Raw genomic sequence first — 19687 nt, forward strand, 5'->3', positions numbered from 1 at the left:
GTTGTCTTCCTTTTTCCCTATTACTACAAACAGAGGTGAATGAATAAAGAAGGACTTACTTTTACGTGATCTGATGCCAAATGTGAGATATAAGAGAGAGGACCCAGCCTCCTCTGGGCTCAGACAGGCACATATGGGCCCACAATTGGCCTGATATCACAGTCCTTACACGTCCCACGCAATATATTTTAAAACTCTGTGGAAGCCAACCTTCTTCTCACATCCTTGAGCAGCCTCCAAAGGACTCTAGAGTATACAGAAACCCCAAACAGATATATGATCAATAATGTCATAGAACATGTAATGAGTCATGTAATATGTGACGTCATAAGAAGTGCATGGAGATGGTGAGGGTGCAAGTTATATTTATTTCAGATAAAAACAAGAGGTGAATTTCAGTGTTTTTTTCAGTTTCAAATTTAACTCTTTAACTAACATTTTCACCTAACTATACTGTCACTTTAACCTTTATATTTTTCAGTGAATGTCAGAACTTTTTAAAGATTTTATTATCATACCCAACTTTAACATAACTTTAACCTTTTTTACAGCAAATATCTAGGGTTATTTTTAACACATAATAATGTTATTATTATACCTAACTATTACAACTTTTTCCGTGTGCCCTTTGGGATTGCCCTCAGAACCTAATGCCCTGCGGGAAACCACTCTGTGCCCCACATGGCCAGGCAATCATATTATAAGGTGGTGTGATTTTAGATAATGCTGGACCATCACAATATAAGAGGCTGACATTTTTCTGTATGGCAGACCGACTGGCTTTAAAGGTTCAAAACATCAATATAGATAAGGCAAGCCTATTGTCTTTCTCATGAGAAAAATACATCTGTATCTGTTGATAAAATAGACCTATTAGCTTTGTCAAAGGGTCACCCAATAATAAATTAACCACATGTCATAATTTACTTTTAAAAGCAATGAAATCATTACCCATAATGCAATACATTCATTAATGTATCACACATCCCATAGGTAGGTATGGTAATAACATTATTGAATGTTAAAAACACCCAAGATATTCACTGTAACGACCGAAGGCTAACTACCTTCAACTTAATAGTGAGAAAACAGTGGTGGAGCTGTTTGGTAAAGCCTTGCATCTCTGGTTCTCTGACTGGTGGCCCTCGGAATTGGTGGTGGCACCCTCCTCAAGGCTAGTGGTGAAAAATCTGGCTTTTAAATTAGACCAGGCCCTATTCAAGAGGGACCAGATCTCTGCTACCTATGGTGCTTGCTTTGCGACCATCAGGCTTCTGAGAACATTTTCCCTTGGTTACCATGATTAGCAAAGGTAGACTCTGGTGCAGGTCCTGTCATAAGCCACCACAGATTCACTACTGGCCAAACTCCAGGTGGTGCAAAGCACAGCTGCATGTCTGATCTGTAATCTCCCAGCAGGCTCCCCATCAGCGACCACATTGAGAACCCTATTTTTTGACAATCAGGAAGCCCATTATTTTTAAGATATGCTACCCACCCACAGGGCTCTGATGTGTGGAGCTACCCCATATCCAAAGGATAAACTTCAGTACTACTGTCCTGCAAGAACACTTTAATCAAGCGATAAGATGCTCCATTCCATTCCCCTCATTTGTACCTCCAGATGCGGAGGGAGAACTTTTTCCTTCATCGCTCCATATCACCTCAATGGCTGCTCCAACTTAGCCAAATTTACAAAACTCCTGAAGACCTGTTTGTTTTAGACTTTTGCAGTGTTTCTGTGGTGGAGTAGCACCAAGTTATACTTTGTGTTTTGATCTGAGTGGTATATCAAGTGGAAATAACATAATACATAGCAATATTGATCAATGGCAATTGTCATTTAAAATATTTTAAATAAATCACTTATAAGATAAATATTCATAAATAATGTACTTGAGTCTCATTTTAATCCCTTCGCTGGCAGGCCTTTTCCCCCTTAGGTGTCAGGCCTTTTTTACGGCTATTTGGAGCAGTTTCCGCTTAGGCCCTCATAACTTTTTGTCCACATAAGCTACCCATGTCACATTTGCATCCATTTTTTCCAACATCCTAAGGATTGGATTCTTGAGGTACCCAGAGTCTGTGGGTTCCCCTGAAGGAGACCAAGAAATTAGCCAAAATACAGCAAAAATGCCATTATTTTTTTTTTAAATGAAAAAGGGCTGCAGAAGAAGTTTTGTGATTTTTCCCCTCAAAATGGCATCAACAAAAGGTTTGCGGTGCTAAAATCACCAGCATCCCGGATTTCAGGAACAGGCAGACTTGAATCAGAAAACCACATTTTTCAACACAATTATGGAATTTTACTGGGACATAAACCATTTTTACAATTTTTTGTGCTTTTAGCCTCCTTAAAGTTAGTGACAGAAATGGTGTGAAACCAATGCTGGATTCCAGAAAGCTAAACATTTCTGAAAAGTAGACAATACTCTGAATTCAGCAAGGGATCATTTGCGTAGCTCCTACAAGGTTTTCCTACAGAAAATAACAGCTGAAATTAAAAAATATTGAAATTGAGCTAAAAAAACAGCCATTTCTCTCCACGTTTTACTCTGTAACTTTTTCCTGCGATGTCAGATTTGTGAAAGCAATATACCATTAGGTCTGCTGGACTCTTCTGGTTGCGGGGATATATCGGTCTTGCAGGTTTAACAAGAACCCTAGGTTCTCAGAGCCAATAAATGAGCTGCACCTTGGAATGGGTTTTCATTCTATACCGGGTATACAGCAATTCATTTGGTGAACTATAAAGAGTGAAAAATAGGTATCAAGAAAACCTTGGGCACAAGATAAGGTGTTGAGAATCAGTGGTTATTTGCACATCTCTGAATTCTGGGGTCCCCATACTAGCATATGAATCGCAGGGCATTTCTCAAATAGATGTCTTTTTTACACACTGTCTTACATTTGGAAGGATAAAATGTAGAGTAAAAATCCAGGATGGAGTGACTTGTGTGGCTTTTACCAGGTTCTGTTACCCAGAATCCTTTGCTAACATCAAAATTTGGCCAAAAAAAACCTTTTTTCTCAAATTTCTGTGACAGAAAGTTCTGGAATCTGAGATGAGACACAAATATCCTTACACCCAGCGTTCCACCAAGTCTCCCGATAAAAATGGTACCTCACTTGTGTAGGTAGGCCTAGTGCCCGCGAAAGGAAATGCCCCAAAACACTTGTGAACACATCAAAATTATCAAATACAAAAGTACCTCTTTGGGCGGGGGTACCTGCATTTTTGGTCCTGCACTCAGCAGCCATATAGGGAAACCTACCAAACCCAAACATTTCTGAAAACTAAACACCTGAGGGAGTCTAGGGAGGTGTGACTTGCGTGGATCTCCCAGTGTTTTCTTACCCAGAATCCTCAGCAAACTTCAAATTTAGCTAGAAAATGACATTTTTCCCACATTTCTGTGTGGGATCACTGCAACGGGACACATTTCCTACCACCCAACGTTTCCCTCAGTGTTTCCCTCAGTGTCCCGGTAAAAATGATAACTCACTTGTGTAGGTGGGCCAAGTGCCTGTGACAGGGAAGAGCCAAAAACATGACGAAATTGAGGGGGAAGCAAAACAGGTCCACAAGGGCAGTTTAAAAAAAAAAACATTTTCAGGCTGACAAGTGGGGCAAAATTTTAATTGGTATAGATGAGAAAATGCTGGGTGGTCGGAATTTTGTGGATTCCTGTAGATTCCGGAAGGTTCCATCACAAAAATGTGGGAAAAGTGTGTGATTTCCAGCAAAGTTGGAGGTTTGTATGGCATTGTGGGAAAGAAAATTGTGCAGGGTACCTGTGAAGCACACCACCCTGGACTCACCCAGATATTTAGTTTTCAGGTGTGTCTAGGTCTTGTGGATTTTTCTACATGGCAGCGTCCCAATGTCCAAAAAGTGCAGCCCTCACCATTCCAAGTGGGATGATTTTGAGAGTTAGACAAGCTCTCATGGCCCAAATGTAAAACCAAAACACAAAATAATTGAATGTCCTCTTGCTTGCCGTGGTATATTATGTTGTAGTGTGCGGGGGAGAGCTGAAAGACTGTTACCCCTTCAGTTGGGGTGGTGGCATCACCATGCCCATACAGGTTGGGAGTAACCAACCCACTATTTATTTATTTTTAATTCCCTGGCATCTAGTAGGTTTTCTGCCCCCCCAGGGAGTGAATCAGGGGTAATTGCCCCATCTGCCCACCGGTGGGCAGAACAACTTTGGGCCCCCATGACCATACCCCACCCTCTTTTTTTGAAAAAAAGAGTCTTGCCTAGTCTCCGGTGGGCTTTCTGCCTTCCCTTGGGGGCAGATGGGCCTTCCAAAAATAGTCCGATCTGCCCCCAAGGGGGGCTTATATGGCAAACTGTAAAGTGCCCCATGGGGAGTGACCCTTGCCCAAGGGGCTGCCCCCCAAACAAAACACACACTTACACACACACACCAATCCCTGGTGCCTAAGTGGTTTCTGCCCCCCATGGGCAGATCGGCCCCCAAGAGGGGCAGAAATGGCCTAAAATAAATTTGCCACCAAGGGGAGCAACCCTTGCCTAAGGGGTCGCTTACCATCTGTAAAAAAAAAGAAAAAAAAAGAAATCCCTGCTGCCTAGTGGTTTCTGCCCCATTTGTCCCACAGGGAAAAGACCCTTGCTTGAAATTGTCGCAAAAAAATAAATCCCCGGTGTCTACTGGTTTCTGCCCCCCTTGGGGGCAAAATGGCCTAAGAAAAATAGGCTGATCGGGCAGAAGTGGCCTAAAATAAAATTGCCTCCCAGGGGAGTGACCCTTGCCTAAGGGGTAGCTCCCCATCTGTAAAACATTTTTTTTTAAAACTCCCTGGTGTCTAGTGGTTTATGTCCCGCTTGGGCGCAGATTGGGCTAACAAAACTAGGCCGATCTGCCCCCAAGGGTGGCAGAAATCGCCTAAATATAATTTGTGCCCTGTGGGAGTGACCCTTGCCTATGGGGTCACTCCCCACCTCTAAAAAAGAAAAAAAAAAAAAAATAACCCCTGGTGCCTAAAGGTTTCTGCACCCCCTTGGGCAGATCGACCTAATAACAATAGGCCGATCTGCCCCCGGGGGTGCAGAAAAGGCCTTGAAAATAATTGCCCACCTGGGGAGCAACCCTTGGCCAAGAGGTTGCTCCCCTTATGCCAATTTCCATTTTAAAAATTAGCCCTGGTGTGTAGTGGGCATTTCAGCAACCGGATTGCTTCACAATCCAGCTGCTGAAATGCTCTGAGAGACATCAAAGGGAAGAAAATTCCCTTCTTTCCCTTTGAAGCGTCTCAGGCCCCCATCACATGATTGGAAGAGAAATGTTATCTGCACTGGAAGCTCAGCTGCCAGAGAGGTGGGGAGGCCTCTGATGAGCTCAGCACGCTGACATCATCAGATGCGATGGGGGTGGTTAATGCAGGGTTGGGGGGTTGGGAAGTGATTCCTCTTCTATCCCTGCCATGGGGGCACCAAGGCGAGGCTCATGGGGGGAGCACTAGCAATCCAAGGATGTAACCATTATGTTCTTGGCTGCAAAGGAGCTGACATCCTTTATGCCACAAAATGCAGCCATAGGATGAATCACAAAGGGTCCTGACACTCCAGCTGACCAGCATAAAGCTCCAGCTGAGAGTCCTTTGAAAACAATTGTGAGCTCTTCTGGGGTCATGAATTCAATGACCCAGGAGACTTACTGTCTACCATTGTGCTCTCTGCAACACCCCCCAGCACTTACATTTATAGTTGGCGGTCACTCTGCACATTCTTGGGGCATCGCAACGACAATATTTATAGCAAAGCCCATGCAGGGCATTATGGAATGCACAAGGCGAGTGCAGTGAATAAGAAATGAACTGCCTCGCCACTTCTATACTGAAGTGTTTAGGCTGCAACTATTTTTTTATTATTTCTTTTTATATTCTAGGAGCCCCTGTTCACACCCAGGGCACCCAGACACATATCTATTTTTTAATCATAGCACAGGGAGCCCAATCCCATGCTGTGTTGCCACTTATTATTCTATTTTGGGGGGCCCTAGTTCCATCCAGGACACCCAGAGCTTTTTTTAACTAATGGCAGTGCAAGAAGCCTACATCGCCCCGGACAAGCCAGCTCAGCCATTCCAACACATACCTTGCTGGCACAGGAAGGGGCAGCTTCCTGCCCCCTGCACATTTAATGAGAGCAGGGAGTTCATTTGTGATGTGTGCTACAAGCACGAGAAGTGGAGGGCACACAGCAATGGGGGAGGGTGTGTGGCAGTGGCCCGGCCCCTTCCATGTTTGTTGGGGGATCAGGAATGATGTCCTGGACCCCTTTTAACTTTAGTGACCCCTGGGGATGTAGGGGTCCCCAGGAGCAGGTAAATCTTTGGAAAGGGGATATGATGCACACCCCCTACCCAAATGTAATTTTAAATGAAAAATGTGCTGACCCTGAGCCTGCACCCATATGGTCAAAAAGAAAACAAAATTGTCAAAAAAAGCAGCAATCCCACAAGACTCTTGTGGGGTTGAAAAACCAAATAACATGGCAGCTGGACCACATTAATTTAGTATAATCCCAAAGGAGCCTCCCACTGGGGCTGTATTTATAAATGGGAGGAGGGCTGTGTGGCACTCCTACTCCAGCCTGCAGAGGCCCAGGACAGCCCACCTCTCGGTGCCAAAAACAATGTTTATAGGAAGGGGTGTGTGCAGTCCCCCTCTCCAGGCCATCAAAGGCCCCAGGGAGCCCACCATCAGGCAGGAGATATCATGTATGGGGAGGTGGGCACATGTCCACCCTGAGCCATTAGAGGCTCCTGGGAACCCACCCCCAGGGATGAACATATGTATGGGGAGGGGGGTTGCACAGCCCCCCTCCCCGGGCCTTGACAGGTACTGGGGAGCCCACCCCGAGTGCCAAAATTGTTGAAAATGTGGAGAGGGCCCACTCCATGAGCCTCTAGAATCACTAGTGAGCACCGCCATCCGATTATTTTAAGGGAGGGGGGCTGCACAGCCCCCCTCCTTGAGCTATTATTGGCCCTTGGGACCCCTTCCCCTTGGGCCAGCTCAGATGCTGTGCCCCAGGGAGCTCAACCCTGGGACATACCAGTTTCTCTGCCCACACCGTAGCAGGCAGAGAAACCTGTGTTTGTTCTCACTGGGTGGGAGCATTTTCAAAACATTTGCTAAGCAGGAGACAACAACAAGTCCGCTCCCAGATTGGGATGAGGACTGAAAAACAGATAAAAATATTGCACCAACCTGCAGGGAGCAGCATTAATAGTAGCTCTCTGTGGGTGGAAGCAATTCTGGCTCCCGTTGAATGTGAGGAGCTCGTAGGGGCTGTGGTGGCCGTGGGATTTCACCTAGAACAGCCCCCAGTGAGACTATCATGGGTGCCCTGGGTGGGCACTAGGGCACCCACCTTTAACAGTGCCAGGCCTGACAGATGGGGATGGGGGTTGCATGCCCCTCAAAATCACACCAGGTCCAGGGGGATGGGCTCCCCCGGAGCCGAAATCAGCATGAGGGGGCCGCATGGCCCTTCCCCTCATAATCATGCGGGGCCCCAAGGGGTGCATGACCCCTCCCTGTGCAACTTAAACTGGGCCCCAGGGTAACAATAACTCATACCCTAAAGGAGCTATAACTTGCACCCTCGTCATGCCCTGTTTTTACCATTCACATATAAAACACTCATGACATATTCATTGGCTGCATTTATAGCATCCCATTTCACATCTGAAATGCTGTCATTGTTGATAATGCTGTGCATGGCAGAGGCACAAGCTATAGTTAATTTACAGTACGAGTTATAGTTACTTGAGATAACTATAACTGGTGAATTTCAGTGGTTTTGTTAGTTTCAAACAGCATGTTTTACGGAACATTTTCAACTTATTATAACATCCCTTCAAACTTTTTTCTGTGAATATTTTAAGGTTTTTTTAAATGTAAAGTTAGATCTTCTCACAATTCTTAACAATAAAGTGACTTTAACCTTTGGGTTTTCTTCAGTAAATAGCTTTACCCATAGGTGCATTAGAAATTAGTAATGTGTGATCTGTGAAAAGGAGATTCGGTATCCTTTGATCTGCTAATTTCGGGGGCTCACCATTACAATCATATAGTGTCTCAATGAGGCCCATTAATACGTATGGTGAACAGGGTCAGAGCTAAAACACATTCCTGTTAAATGCCCCTATTAACATTTATACATTCTGTCAGCTCATCCTTCCTACCCATCTTACTTGTGTATAATTGTCACTATATACATGTATTAAGATGTGCAGTAAATTGATTGGCATCCCAAATCTTTAAGTGCTGTCCACAGTTGCTCCCAAGGAATTAAATCAAATGCTGCACAAAGGTCAACAAATACTACACGTATATGCTCCTTATTTAAAACTACAATTTTCCAAAACATTATAGTAAAATGGAACACCTGATTACTAGGACTTCTTTGTGGTCTAAAGCCTGATTGAAGGTGTGATAAATCGTGTTCCTCTTCCATTCAAAATTGAATGCTCACCAATAACTGCCTGCTAAATAGTTTCAGGAAATTATCTATCAGGCTATTAGGCTGGCAGTTAGCAGGACCACCTTTTTATATAAATTGGGACTATTTCAGCACATATTCAAATATCTGGTATTGCCTCCCTCTTTGTTATAGCAATGAATGTCTGGTTCAGAATATAGCCCAAGGCAGCAGGTTTAGAACAAAAGAGATCTCCTGGTATTTTGTCAAGGCATGGGGCTTTCCATTTTTCATACTATCTATTGCTGACGATGTCTCTTCTAAGGTTAAAATAAAATCAAAGTATCATTTTCCCCCAAAGCAATACTAAACAAATTATCTTTAGCATCCTCGGAGCCCGCCATGTCACTCTGTTTTGAATATAACAGACTAAAATGATTCACTCATATTTGTTGTTGAATAAAAAAACTTCCTCCTTTACTACATGTGGTGTGCCTTTGGTTTGCAGAGGTTAACATGACCTATCATCTTTTAATGTGGCAGTCTTAGCCAGTTTTCACTTTATTATTCCAGTTCTATCTTGCCCTTTGTTGTATAAGTTTATGTTGCTTCCTTTTTTCAGCTATGGCATCTCTATTGCCGCTTTTAATGGCAGTCATCCGTTTTTGGATGGTCATCTGGCAATGCATCAACACTGTAATTAACCACTTTTCCCTTCACACCTTTAAAAAATATTTCTATATTGATTCCATTAAATTATTAAAAATACTCAAAACAGTGCGATCATCCTGAAGGTGATTATTGAACAAAATTAATGCATGAGTAAGCAATTTATACAGGTGAGCGAGGGTGACCTCATTGGATTCTATACTGGATCACCTTATCCGCCTTCTATTTTTAGTAAGAAGAATAGGCATTCCAGTCTGTTGGGGAGCGTGGTTGCAGGGTAAAGTCAGAATATGCTTCAAATCCAGCCATAGGGCGTTATGATCGCTATCATATCGTTCAGTAACTCCCATGTCTTTTAAATTAGGCCACAGGGGTAGATCTAATAGAATTCTACTTGTTCTAGATGTTCTGTTAAAGGTGTGGCTGCCCCCTTTATCTGATGGTGTACATCTCTTACAACCTTGTACACCTGCTGTAATGTTAGAGGTATTACCTGCATTGCTACTGTGGAACTTTTAACTGCTGGAGGAATCATCAATCTAGGAATGCCTCTCTCGTCATCCTCTGTCGTGATCATTGTATATCATATCTAGAGGTTCAAAAATCACTTTAAAATTGTCAGCTGAGACAAGATGGCTGGTTTTATTGGAATTATGCAAATAATCATCAAAAATAAGTAGTGTTAACGAATCACGATTCTCGGGAAACAATTGTATATGTTCAACCACCTTGTTCAAATTCCCCACTTAATGAGTTAACATTCAATTCCAATGTGTCAATAGACTTGAGATTAAGCTGACTTACTCTGTATGTTAACACTGTCTTTCTCTATAATATCAGCCCATCTGATGGGCGGTCAGCTGGTGAGGGGTTCGCCTCTAAACTGTGATTTACAAACCCCACTGTATGATCTGGGTGTACCACCCAAGTTTCCTAAAAGATGTAAATTTGCAATCCATCTTTAAAAGCTCCCCACTGTGCTACATTGAGTTTAGTCCTCAATCCAACTATATTCCATGAGAGTATTTTAAATTTGTAGGAATGTCTAATACCAGGAGCATTTGGGGGATTTGAGATGGTCTGCCTCAACTCCTGAGTGCAGCAGTACCTGCTTGCCCTACTGAGCGTTCTAATGAGGTAATACCAGGGATAGTCCCCACAGGCCATGCCCTCCAATTTGACATTGGTGAACCCTATTTAAGGCAATCCCTTCCCCTTGATTCAGCAGCAGTCAATGCTCTGACTTTATATCTGCTCTCTTACCCGCTGGCGAGTAGCTTGATTCCCATCCTTATCACCAGGGAAACTTTCCTTCAGGGGAGGGTTATACTTGAATTAGATCTTAGAGCCCTTAGATCTTTGTGCTAATCTAAATTCACTAAGTCTGTTACAACTTTCTCTTTGGACAGTTCCACGGCCATGTAATCATATTCCTCATCATACTGGCAGCATTTTAAGGCAGGAAGTTCAAATCTTATCACCGAATAATAGTGCCTGTAATGCCAAATGCAGTGTATTACTTTATTTACTAATAAATCATTATGCTCTCTTGCTCCATCCTGCAGTCCAGGACAATAATCATATGCAATTTGATACTATTACCCTCGTGTGCCTCATTCGATCCAGAGAGCCCCCTCCTTTCTTAACATTATCCTGTTTGACTATCTTCCCATTAGCATGGCACCCCCCCAGTCCCTTATTCCTCAATTTTGCCAATCCTGCAATGCTTGTGATGTATCCATGGGGGAGTCAAATGATGTTCCCTACTCTGGGGATGATTTCCCACCCATGCCGTACATTACATGATTAGTAGCTGAGTTCAGTGAATTGGGTGGTTTAAATGGGCCAGATGTTTGACACCTTGATCTTCTCTGAGTTGATATATTCTGCAGATTAGATTTAGGTAATAATACTCTTATCTGAACTTGTATATTCACCGATTAATGGCGTTGCTATCGTTTCCAGTGTCTCTATGTTGGACACCCTGAGGCATAAGCTGTGAACATGAATTCCTGGTGTAACTCTTATCCGAATCAATAGGGCAATTGACATTACTTCTCCCCTGCCACTATTATTTATGTTTCTACAGTCGCCTTCCACGCATCCCTTCCCTCCATTTTCAGATATTATCAATTACATTCCTTCAACCTTGTTTGTTAGTATTTCAATCTGCAATGCCGATAATGTGATTAGTCGCTACATCTGCATGACGAGCTCCTTTAGTGAACTTGTCTCTTCATTGCAGTCACAGACAAAGGAAGCCTTTTTGTATGTGGCATGCAATAGAGACCCATTCTGTTTCTCTTTTTTAACAAGGTCTCTCTCATCATCTCCGGTAATATAAGGTCAGTACTCTTTTGCAGAGATGAGCTCTAGGATAATCACTCCTGCTGACACTCCCCCTACACTAAAGTCAGGAGTTGAGTACTCCTCAGTCTTTATATCAGTGACCTGTTGTACAGCTGCCATCCTACCAATATCCCCTGTTGTATGATTATCAATCACCTGGATCTAATTTGTTGATGGTATTTGTGGTGGCTTGCCTGTGGTTACTGGTTTGTGGCTCTTTTTTTAAGAAATTACACTACTCTTTGACCTGTATCAAGACAGTCAGTTATGTTTCCTTTGCTCACTATCTATTCCACTTTCTCAATATGTTTATCAATGTTGTTGATAGTGCAGTTCTCTGTCGCATATTGATCTGCTTTCTTATTATTCTTTATCATCCACAGAGATCTACCCTGGGCTTTTCTTTCCCCATTATAAACAGGGCAACAATGCAAATCTTTCAGCAGTAATCAGTCCTAGTCTTACTGTTATCTATTCCTGTTATGTATTCTGCTCCTCCCATCACATGGCCAGTGGAGCTAAAACTTAGAACGTTAGGGGTGTCCCTGTCCAACAGTGTCCAGTGTGACCCGTGTGCGTTTCCTGCTGCGGAGTGTGTGGTCTTGCTATAAGTGCTCAGGCAGCCCCTACTCCTGGGCAGACAACAAGGCAGCCTGGAAGCTGTAGTTTTCCCCTCAGCAATATCCTCAATTGCAAAAGCATCCCACACTGCAGAGTGTTTGATCACGCTATAAGCGCTCAGGCAGCCTTTTCTACAGGGCAGGCAGCAGATAGCAAGGCAGCCTTGGAGCTGTAGTTTCCCTCTCAGCAGTATCCTCAATGGCAAAAACGTCCGTCACTGCAGGGTGTGTGGTCGCACTATAAGCGCTCATGCAGCCCCTCCTCCAGGGCAGACAGCAAGGCAGTCTGGGAGCTGTAGTTTCCCCCTCAGCGGTATTTCTAACACATGCCACAGGCACTACTCTGCCTCCCCTGCACAGGTTATTATAGCCTTGGAAAGAGGAGAATGTATACCTTTTTGCACTATATGTCCCTGGTGGATCTCTGCTTGAGGATCACTCTCAATAGGCGATCCTCAAGCAGCGATCCACTCCCAACTAGCCACCAGGAATGTTAATGGGTTGAGCAGTGTGGTACCATTTTTAGGTTTCACCTGCACAGCACTTGCTCTGTGTTTGTGAAATCTCTTCTGATTAAAAAAAAATCTTAAAATGGACTTAGAGTCCGCCCCCTATTCACCATTTGCAGGCTTCCAGGTCACTCTCATATTCTGGCTTTTCATTGGCCAGCAGCATGGGGGTCACATCATGTTGGTTCACTTCCTCTTTTCTGACTGTTCTGTGGAGCCTAGCCGAACTACAGTTTCCGGTTGACACCATTAGCTGGTGTCTGTGTTCTTCCACTATCTGCATGCTTTTTGAGACACTTATTTTTTATTTGTATTTTCACCCTCCAGAAGAGTGTGCATGCTTTTCGACGGTCTGCCTTCCTTCCTGTAACAGAGCCCGTTCATTCATGTTGTCGCTCCTACCAGGCATGTATGCACTCTTCATTTGCGAAGAGTAGTTGAGAAACGTTTCATGTTTTTTTGAGAGAGCAGCAGCTTACCGGGTGTTTCCAAGCAGTTAATATGCCTTTTGTGTCCTTAACTTGGATATTTGCACTGCCACATGTTCTCTGGCAAGGAACTGGGAGCTAAAACCTAAGCAGTGAGTCCTCCGTCTTGCACTGCAATAAATCATATAGAATTTACAGCTGGGAGTACTCATGGAACTCAGAAAACGTACTCCTGGAATTCTCTCAAAAAGCACAACAATTGTAAATCTAACCCACACGTTTGTGTAGCCATAGAGGTGTAAATCTAGAACAGTTTTTGAGAATCAGGTAGTGATGTTTTGTTTTTTGCTGCACTGATTTTACTTTTTTTAATCCAGTTTTAAGACCGAACAAACTTCAACATTGCGTGCGACTCCAACATGCAATGAGTTTTGTTTTGTTAAGATGGGAGTTGCCTGGGGTCAGCAAACTGTTGGGGATCGACTGTTCGACTCGACAAGCAGAGCATAGGCACATTTATTTCCAAAGGCACTAATCTAACCATATTTAGCATGCACTTTAAGGCAAATTTATAAATAACTGGAATCATGCGGCAATCAACAACCAGTTTATGCTGCAGGATTGACTAAATTATGTGGCTAAAAAAAAGCAAATGGCGCAGCATAATGTGGTACATTCTATAGCAGGATCATTTTGCTATCCTGTCATTTAACTCGTGTTAACACTGTCTAGGAAAAGTTTAATCTCATTTGTAACAGTATAATACATATATATATATAACAATAGCCCAGAATAAATCCAAGACAGTGCAAAGTTAATCCTCTAAAGACAGACATCTCTCAAAGATGTTCAACTATAACTGGCACGTTTTGTCCACTTTAGGGATGGCCAGTGTGATATGTTCAGCATGATGTGGATCATCGAAGATGGTGGGTAAAAAAATTATCAGTACAAAAGAGTGAAGATTTGGGTTCATTCTTCAGACATTAGCATCCACTTGAATGAATGATTCATGTAAACTCCAGCAGGAAATAGCCCTCATTTTCCAGCTGGGAAGTCTGAAGATGACACAACTTACATTGCAAGAAACATTCTCTTTGCGTAGATTGAACATTCCAAGGATTCTGTGATAGCATAAACACAGGCTTGACTGATGCAAGAGCTTTGACTGATTCAAAAGCTATTGGCTTTGTTAAGGCATGTTACACAGAAACGTGAGCAACTTTGCAGTATAGCTTAAAGTCAAGAAAAAAAGTGCTACATGGCAGTAAAGACTGTCATAAAGCTTTTTTTCTCGACTTTAAGCCATGATGTCTAATAAAGCATCGACAAAGCAAATAGATCTAGCATAGGTGTTAGACTTTTCATCCTTGGCATGGTCTCCCTTAACTTTTGCCTCTGTTCCCCAGGTTATTGATGTGTGCTGGACTCTGATTTTACTGATTTTGTTACTCTGGGCACTTTGCCACTGCTAACCAGTGCTAAAGTGCAAGTGCTCCTTTACAAAATGTGTACGTAATTGGCTCATCCATGATTGGCATATTTGATTTATTAGCAAGTCCCTAGTACAGGTGCCCAGGGCCTATAAATCAAATGCTACTAGTGAGCCTGCAGCACTGGTTGTACCACCCACATACGTAGCTCTGTAATCATATCTCAGATCTGCCACTGCAGTGTCTGTGGGTGCAGTTTTATCTGTAAATTCGACTTGGCAAGTGTACCCACTTGCCAGGCCTAAACCTTCCCTTTTCTTACATGTCAGACACCCCTAAGGTAGGCCCTAGGTAGCCCCAAGGGCAGGGTGCAGTGTATGGTTAAGGTAGGACATATCGTACATATAGTAATGTGGTTTATATGTCCTGACAGTGAAATATTGCTAAATTAGATTTTTCACTGTTGCAAGGCCTGTCCCTCTCATAGGTTAACATGGGGGCTACCTTTAAATCTGATTAAAGTGTAAATTCCCTTTGGGAGCAGATGGACATGTGGAGTTTGGGGTCTCTGAGCTCACAATTTAAAAATACATATTTTAGTAAAGCTGATTTTAAGATTGTGTGTTTGAAAATGCCACTTTTAGAAAGTGGGCATTTTCTTGCTTATACCATTTCTGTGACTCTGCCTGTTTGTGGATTCCCTGTCTGGGTCAGTTTGACTGTTGGGCTGGTGGCACCTAACACTAGACAGTGACACAAAGGGAGCTGGGGTGTAACCTGCATATCATGATGATCCATCTGTGCTAGGAGGGAGGGGAGGAGTGGTCACTCACACCTGAAAGGGCTGTGCCTGCCCTTACACAATGCAGTCTCCAACCCCCTGGTGAGTGTCTGGGGCCTGGCCTGGGCAAGGCAGGATTTCATATTCAAAAGAGACTTTACTTTGAAGTAGGCCTACTTCAAAGGAGAAATTGGGTATAAGAAGGGCACCCAAAACCACAGACTTTAGATCACTTCCGGACATCAGGAGGACCCTCTGCCTGGAGACGAGCTGAAGAGCTGAGGAGAAGTGCTGCCCTGACTGTGCTTTGTGGAGCTATCCTGCAGTTGCTGCTTCTGTCAGAGTAAGAGGACAAAGACTGGACTTTGTGTGCCTTCCATCTTGTTAAGAAATCTCCAAGGGCTTGATTTAGAGCTTGCCTCCTGTTGTTGAAGTCTCAGGGACAGCAAAGACTTTTCTCTGCCAGCACCTGGAGTCTCTGGAGAGACTCCTACTCTGCCCTGTGGTGCCCATCCAGTTCCTGAGACCCTGAAAGGAGAAGGTGGCAGCATAAAGACAAGGAAATCCACGCACAGAGAGCAGTGCGGGGAAAAGTTTGATGCAACTCTGATCTGCAGCTGAAGAAAGGACGCGCCGCTGGCTCCGCGGAGCAGGAGAAACAACACGCAGCATCGCTGACGGAGGCTGGGAGATCACAACCCGCGCTGCGGGGTTTTCGGATAATCATGCGGCTGGATTTCCGACTCAAGTACCACTGTGCGTGGAAAAACAACCCAAGGCCTGCCCGGACCCGAGAATGCTGACTGGATCAACGCATCGCTCTCCTGCGGAGAGAAGAAACGACGCACCCCGACCCGGTGAAAGGAGAAACGACGCACAGTCCTGCTGGTGAGTGGAATCAACGCCTCGCAAGCCCTTTTTGACGCACACTCGCCTATGCTGGGTTAATTTTGACGCGCACCAGGTACATTTTCACGGTAGCAGCACTATTGTGTGTTTAGAACTACTTAAGTGCTCTTTTTGCATTTTTACTGATAACTTGACTTGTGTATTGTGGATTTTAGTCGTTTTGGTCTTGTTTTGTTTAGATAAATATTTCCTATTTTTCTAAACTGGTGTTGTGTCATTGTGTAGTGTTTTCATTGAGTTACTGTGTGTGTTGGTACAAATACTTTACACCTAGCACTCTGAAGTTAAGCCTACTGCTCTGCCAAGCTACCAAGGGGGTAAGCAGGGGTTGGCTGAGGGTGATTCTCTTTTACCCTGACTAGAGTGAGGGTCCTTGATTGGTCAACCAAAGACCCCATTTCTAACAATAGGCGAAACCTATTGGCTTTGCCAATGCTTATTTGAGAGATATGGGAACAGAGAATAGTATAAAGCTTGTTATTACCAATTGGCTTTCTGTGCATTTTTAGTGTCCAAATGTGAGCCAGTCCGAGAAACAACTGCCCCTAAACTTAATATATTATGCACATTTCAGAAATACATAGGTCTCTTCAGACCATTTTAATTCCATTAGATTGTACCCTATGACTTGCTGCATGGTGGTAGCAAGATCAAAAGTCATTATAAGCTGCAACTCAGTTTTAGCTCTGGGTAAAGCATGTTTTTAGAGAACCTAAAACCCTATATTACCCTATGATCATAAAGGTATAACAGATCTAAAAAAAAAGCCTCAGCGATGTAGGTGGTTAACACTGATTTGGGTGGAAATAGGAATTGTAGTCCAAATCAGTGTTATGAGGCATGCAGTAAAACAGCATGTGGCATAATCACACTTTCTATTCCTGCAGATACTACCAAGGGCAAATCCACTGGATATAATCTAATGGAATTTGTCCTGTCAAAAAAGCCTGATCTACACCCACAGAAATGAGTGGGGCCACATTGTTTCCGCATGATGTTCAACATTCCCAAGAAGGCTTGTATTGGATGGCTTGTATTTCCAAAAGAATAGGCAAGTCTAGAATTACCCGAACTAGTGGTACCTGTATAAAAGTATCCCACTGAAATACTATGGGATATTTAATGTGGCCGTTAGCAGATAAAGCACAGCTAATTTAATAAATAGTCTTCCCTTCACCACACCAATATGGATCATCGAACTATTTAAATAAAGTAATCTAAAACATACCACTCAGACGCGTTTACCCCTCACACATACAATCTTATCTAACAATGACAGTCTTGGAAACAAACTGCACAGGCTGGCAATCTTCCTCTAGCTAAACGAAAAAAAGCCATCTCATTTGGCACACACATCCATCCACGCACGCCATTACAATTCTTATCTGGATCGACATAATTTCACTTTGATGTTAAACAACAAGAGCCATTCTAAAATAAGCCTTTAGCTAACATATCTGGTTATCGACACACACAGTTTAACAGCAACACACAACCAGAATGCTCTGTGCAACATTACTCAAAGAATTTTATTCAGTGCTGGTATATCTTAGAGCCACTGTATGCAGCAGCCTTCGAGGCCGCCAAAAACAAATTGAAGAGGATGCCAGGTTACAACAACCGTCTCGAGACAACCTGCTTGTAATTGGACAAAAGAGAGTGCTCAAGTAGCAAAATATAATTTATCCTGGGTCTCTGAAGATCCAGCTCTGTAGCTGACTTTGGTGTACTGTAGAACCTGCTCCTTACATGTCCAGGCTCCAGAACTCCTTGAAAGTGGCCACCCGGTAGTACTGAATGGTGAATGTGCACTGCTATTACTGAAATATAATCTAAACTGTACTCTTCAAGAAAATCCTTTATAGAGTGCACAGAGTACAGAATCAAGCGAGCACGGTGAGCCTAAACATCTGGAAACACAACTTTGTAAACCCTGTTCTCAAAGCACTATTCTGGCTGTCTGGTAATAATAACCACATTCAAAACGCTCTCTGCTACCACAAGATTTACTAGAGCAAAGGACAATGGCGTTTGAAAAAATTGATATCCCAATACAATCCAGCCGTATCCATGTAGTCAACAAGCTTGCATGTGATCCATCAACTAGGCTGAAGATCACTGGTATGTAATGCCTCAGACTCGAGGATGCACTAAAACCAAATGTGGAAGAAAAATATTTCTTGTCCTCTAGCGGTATGTTACTCGTAATCAAAAATTAAGACAAAACCTGAGGCATACCAGATAGTGGTCTCACTTGAAATATGGTACGTCTGGCCCTTTCCCAAAGAAATAGGGGAGTATACCAACAAGATTTTTTTTTTTACTTTTTAATGTTTAATAAATATGTGACCAAACAACGTATTTTACAGCGCTATTTTCCAATGTATTATTTAGAATTCTGTAACACAAGCACACCTGTAACAGAATATGGATCACCAAAAACAAGGGAGCATGACAAACAAACCAAGTGCAGCATTACTAAACCCATCCACCCAGCCCTCCACCATCCTCCATCCATTGGTATTGCCACAATGTGCTGACCTGCTTCCTGGCTTTGATAATGGTCATGATTTGCCTTCTGTACATGTCGTTGCTACCCTCGTTGTACTCAAGCATGGCAAAGGTCAGGGCCTTCTGGAGCCCCTTGTCCTGCGGATCCACGTCAAACCAGCCTCCCAGTTTACCACTCCTGACCGCAGGCACCACAGTGCCTAGGGCCACGATGGCCAGAAGCGAGACCTGCCACGCACCAAGCATCTTCTCAGTCTTCTTGAATCTTCCCTACTGTCCCGTGCTCTCCTTCCCAACTCTGTGAATAGAAAATCGCAAGATGTTCGTCGAGATTTTAAATCCCTATACTTGCACAGCTTGCCAACTCCTTCTCACGTGTTGTCTAAGATTTTTTTTTTTTTTTTTTTTAAAGAAACAAGATGGAGTCTTGGCACCGTCTCCGTTATGATAATATCTACCATTCCCCTCGCTCTGCAGGTCAGGAGTCATCTGCTTCGTGTTTTTGCAACTGTAAAAAAAATCTGGAAGTTCAGTACGGAATGTTAACTATGATGAGATGTTAGCAGCTGCAGAATCGCCCTGGGCTGAGTGCTTATGTTCTGCAGAATCTCACAATCTTGTTCCGTGTTAGGGCATCCTGAACATCTGCTTCCAGTTTTTGCACCGCAGAGAGGAACGTGTAAAAATGTTCCAATAATAGTGCACTTTGGCCTTGATAATCAAGCCTTTCTTGGTCATTCAAAAACGTTTGGTACAAGCTGTGACTCGATGGTATAAGCTAAATTAACAAATTCTTGGCTTCAGAACGGTTGCGCAGTTGCTTTCGCTCGTCCATTGGTTTGGTAAGTATGATGGTTACACGCTGTTGACGTGCAATGCTGCTGTTTCCCGGAATAATTGCGTGGATTGGGACCTCTTGATCGTCATCTGTAAATTGTTTATTGTTGCGGACAACACGGACGACCAAGTGTATGTACCTCCCAGTCACACTGTGTTCTGGTCACTATGTGGTCCAAC

The 19687-nt window shown here is 43.3% G+C and overlaps 1 protein-coding gene across 1 annotated transcript in view; it reads right to left on the minus strand.

Moving 5' to 3' along the window:
* Positions 1-19016, minus strand: part of LOC138296158 (cystatin-like) — a 51746-nt gene extending 32730 nt beyond the window's left edge. The window contains exon 1 of the mRNA XM_069235042.1: positions 18701-19016. Within this exon, the coding sequence (XP_069091143.1) occupies positions 18701-18916 (216 nt within the window). The 5' untranslated portion in view covers positions 18917-19016. The remainder of the gene's footprint in view (positions 1-18700) is intronic.
* Positions 19017-19687: the final 671 nt, after the last annotated feature.

The sequence above is a fragment of the Pleurodeles waltl genome, chromosome 5 (genome assembly GCF_031143425.1).
Source record: "Pleurodeles waltl isolate 20211129_DDA chromosome 5, aPleWal1.hap1.20221129, whole genome shotgun sequence".
Classification (NCBI taxonomy): Eukaryota; Metazoa; Chordata; class Amphibia; order Caudata; family Salamandridae; genus Pleurodeles; species Pleurodeles waltl.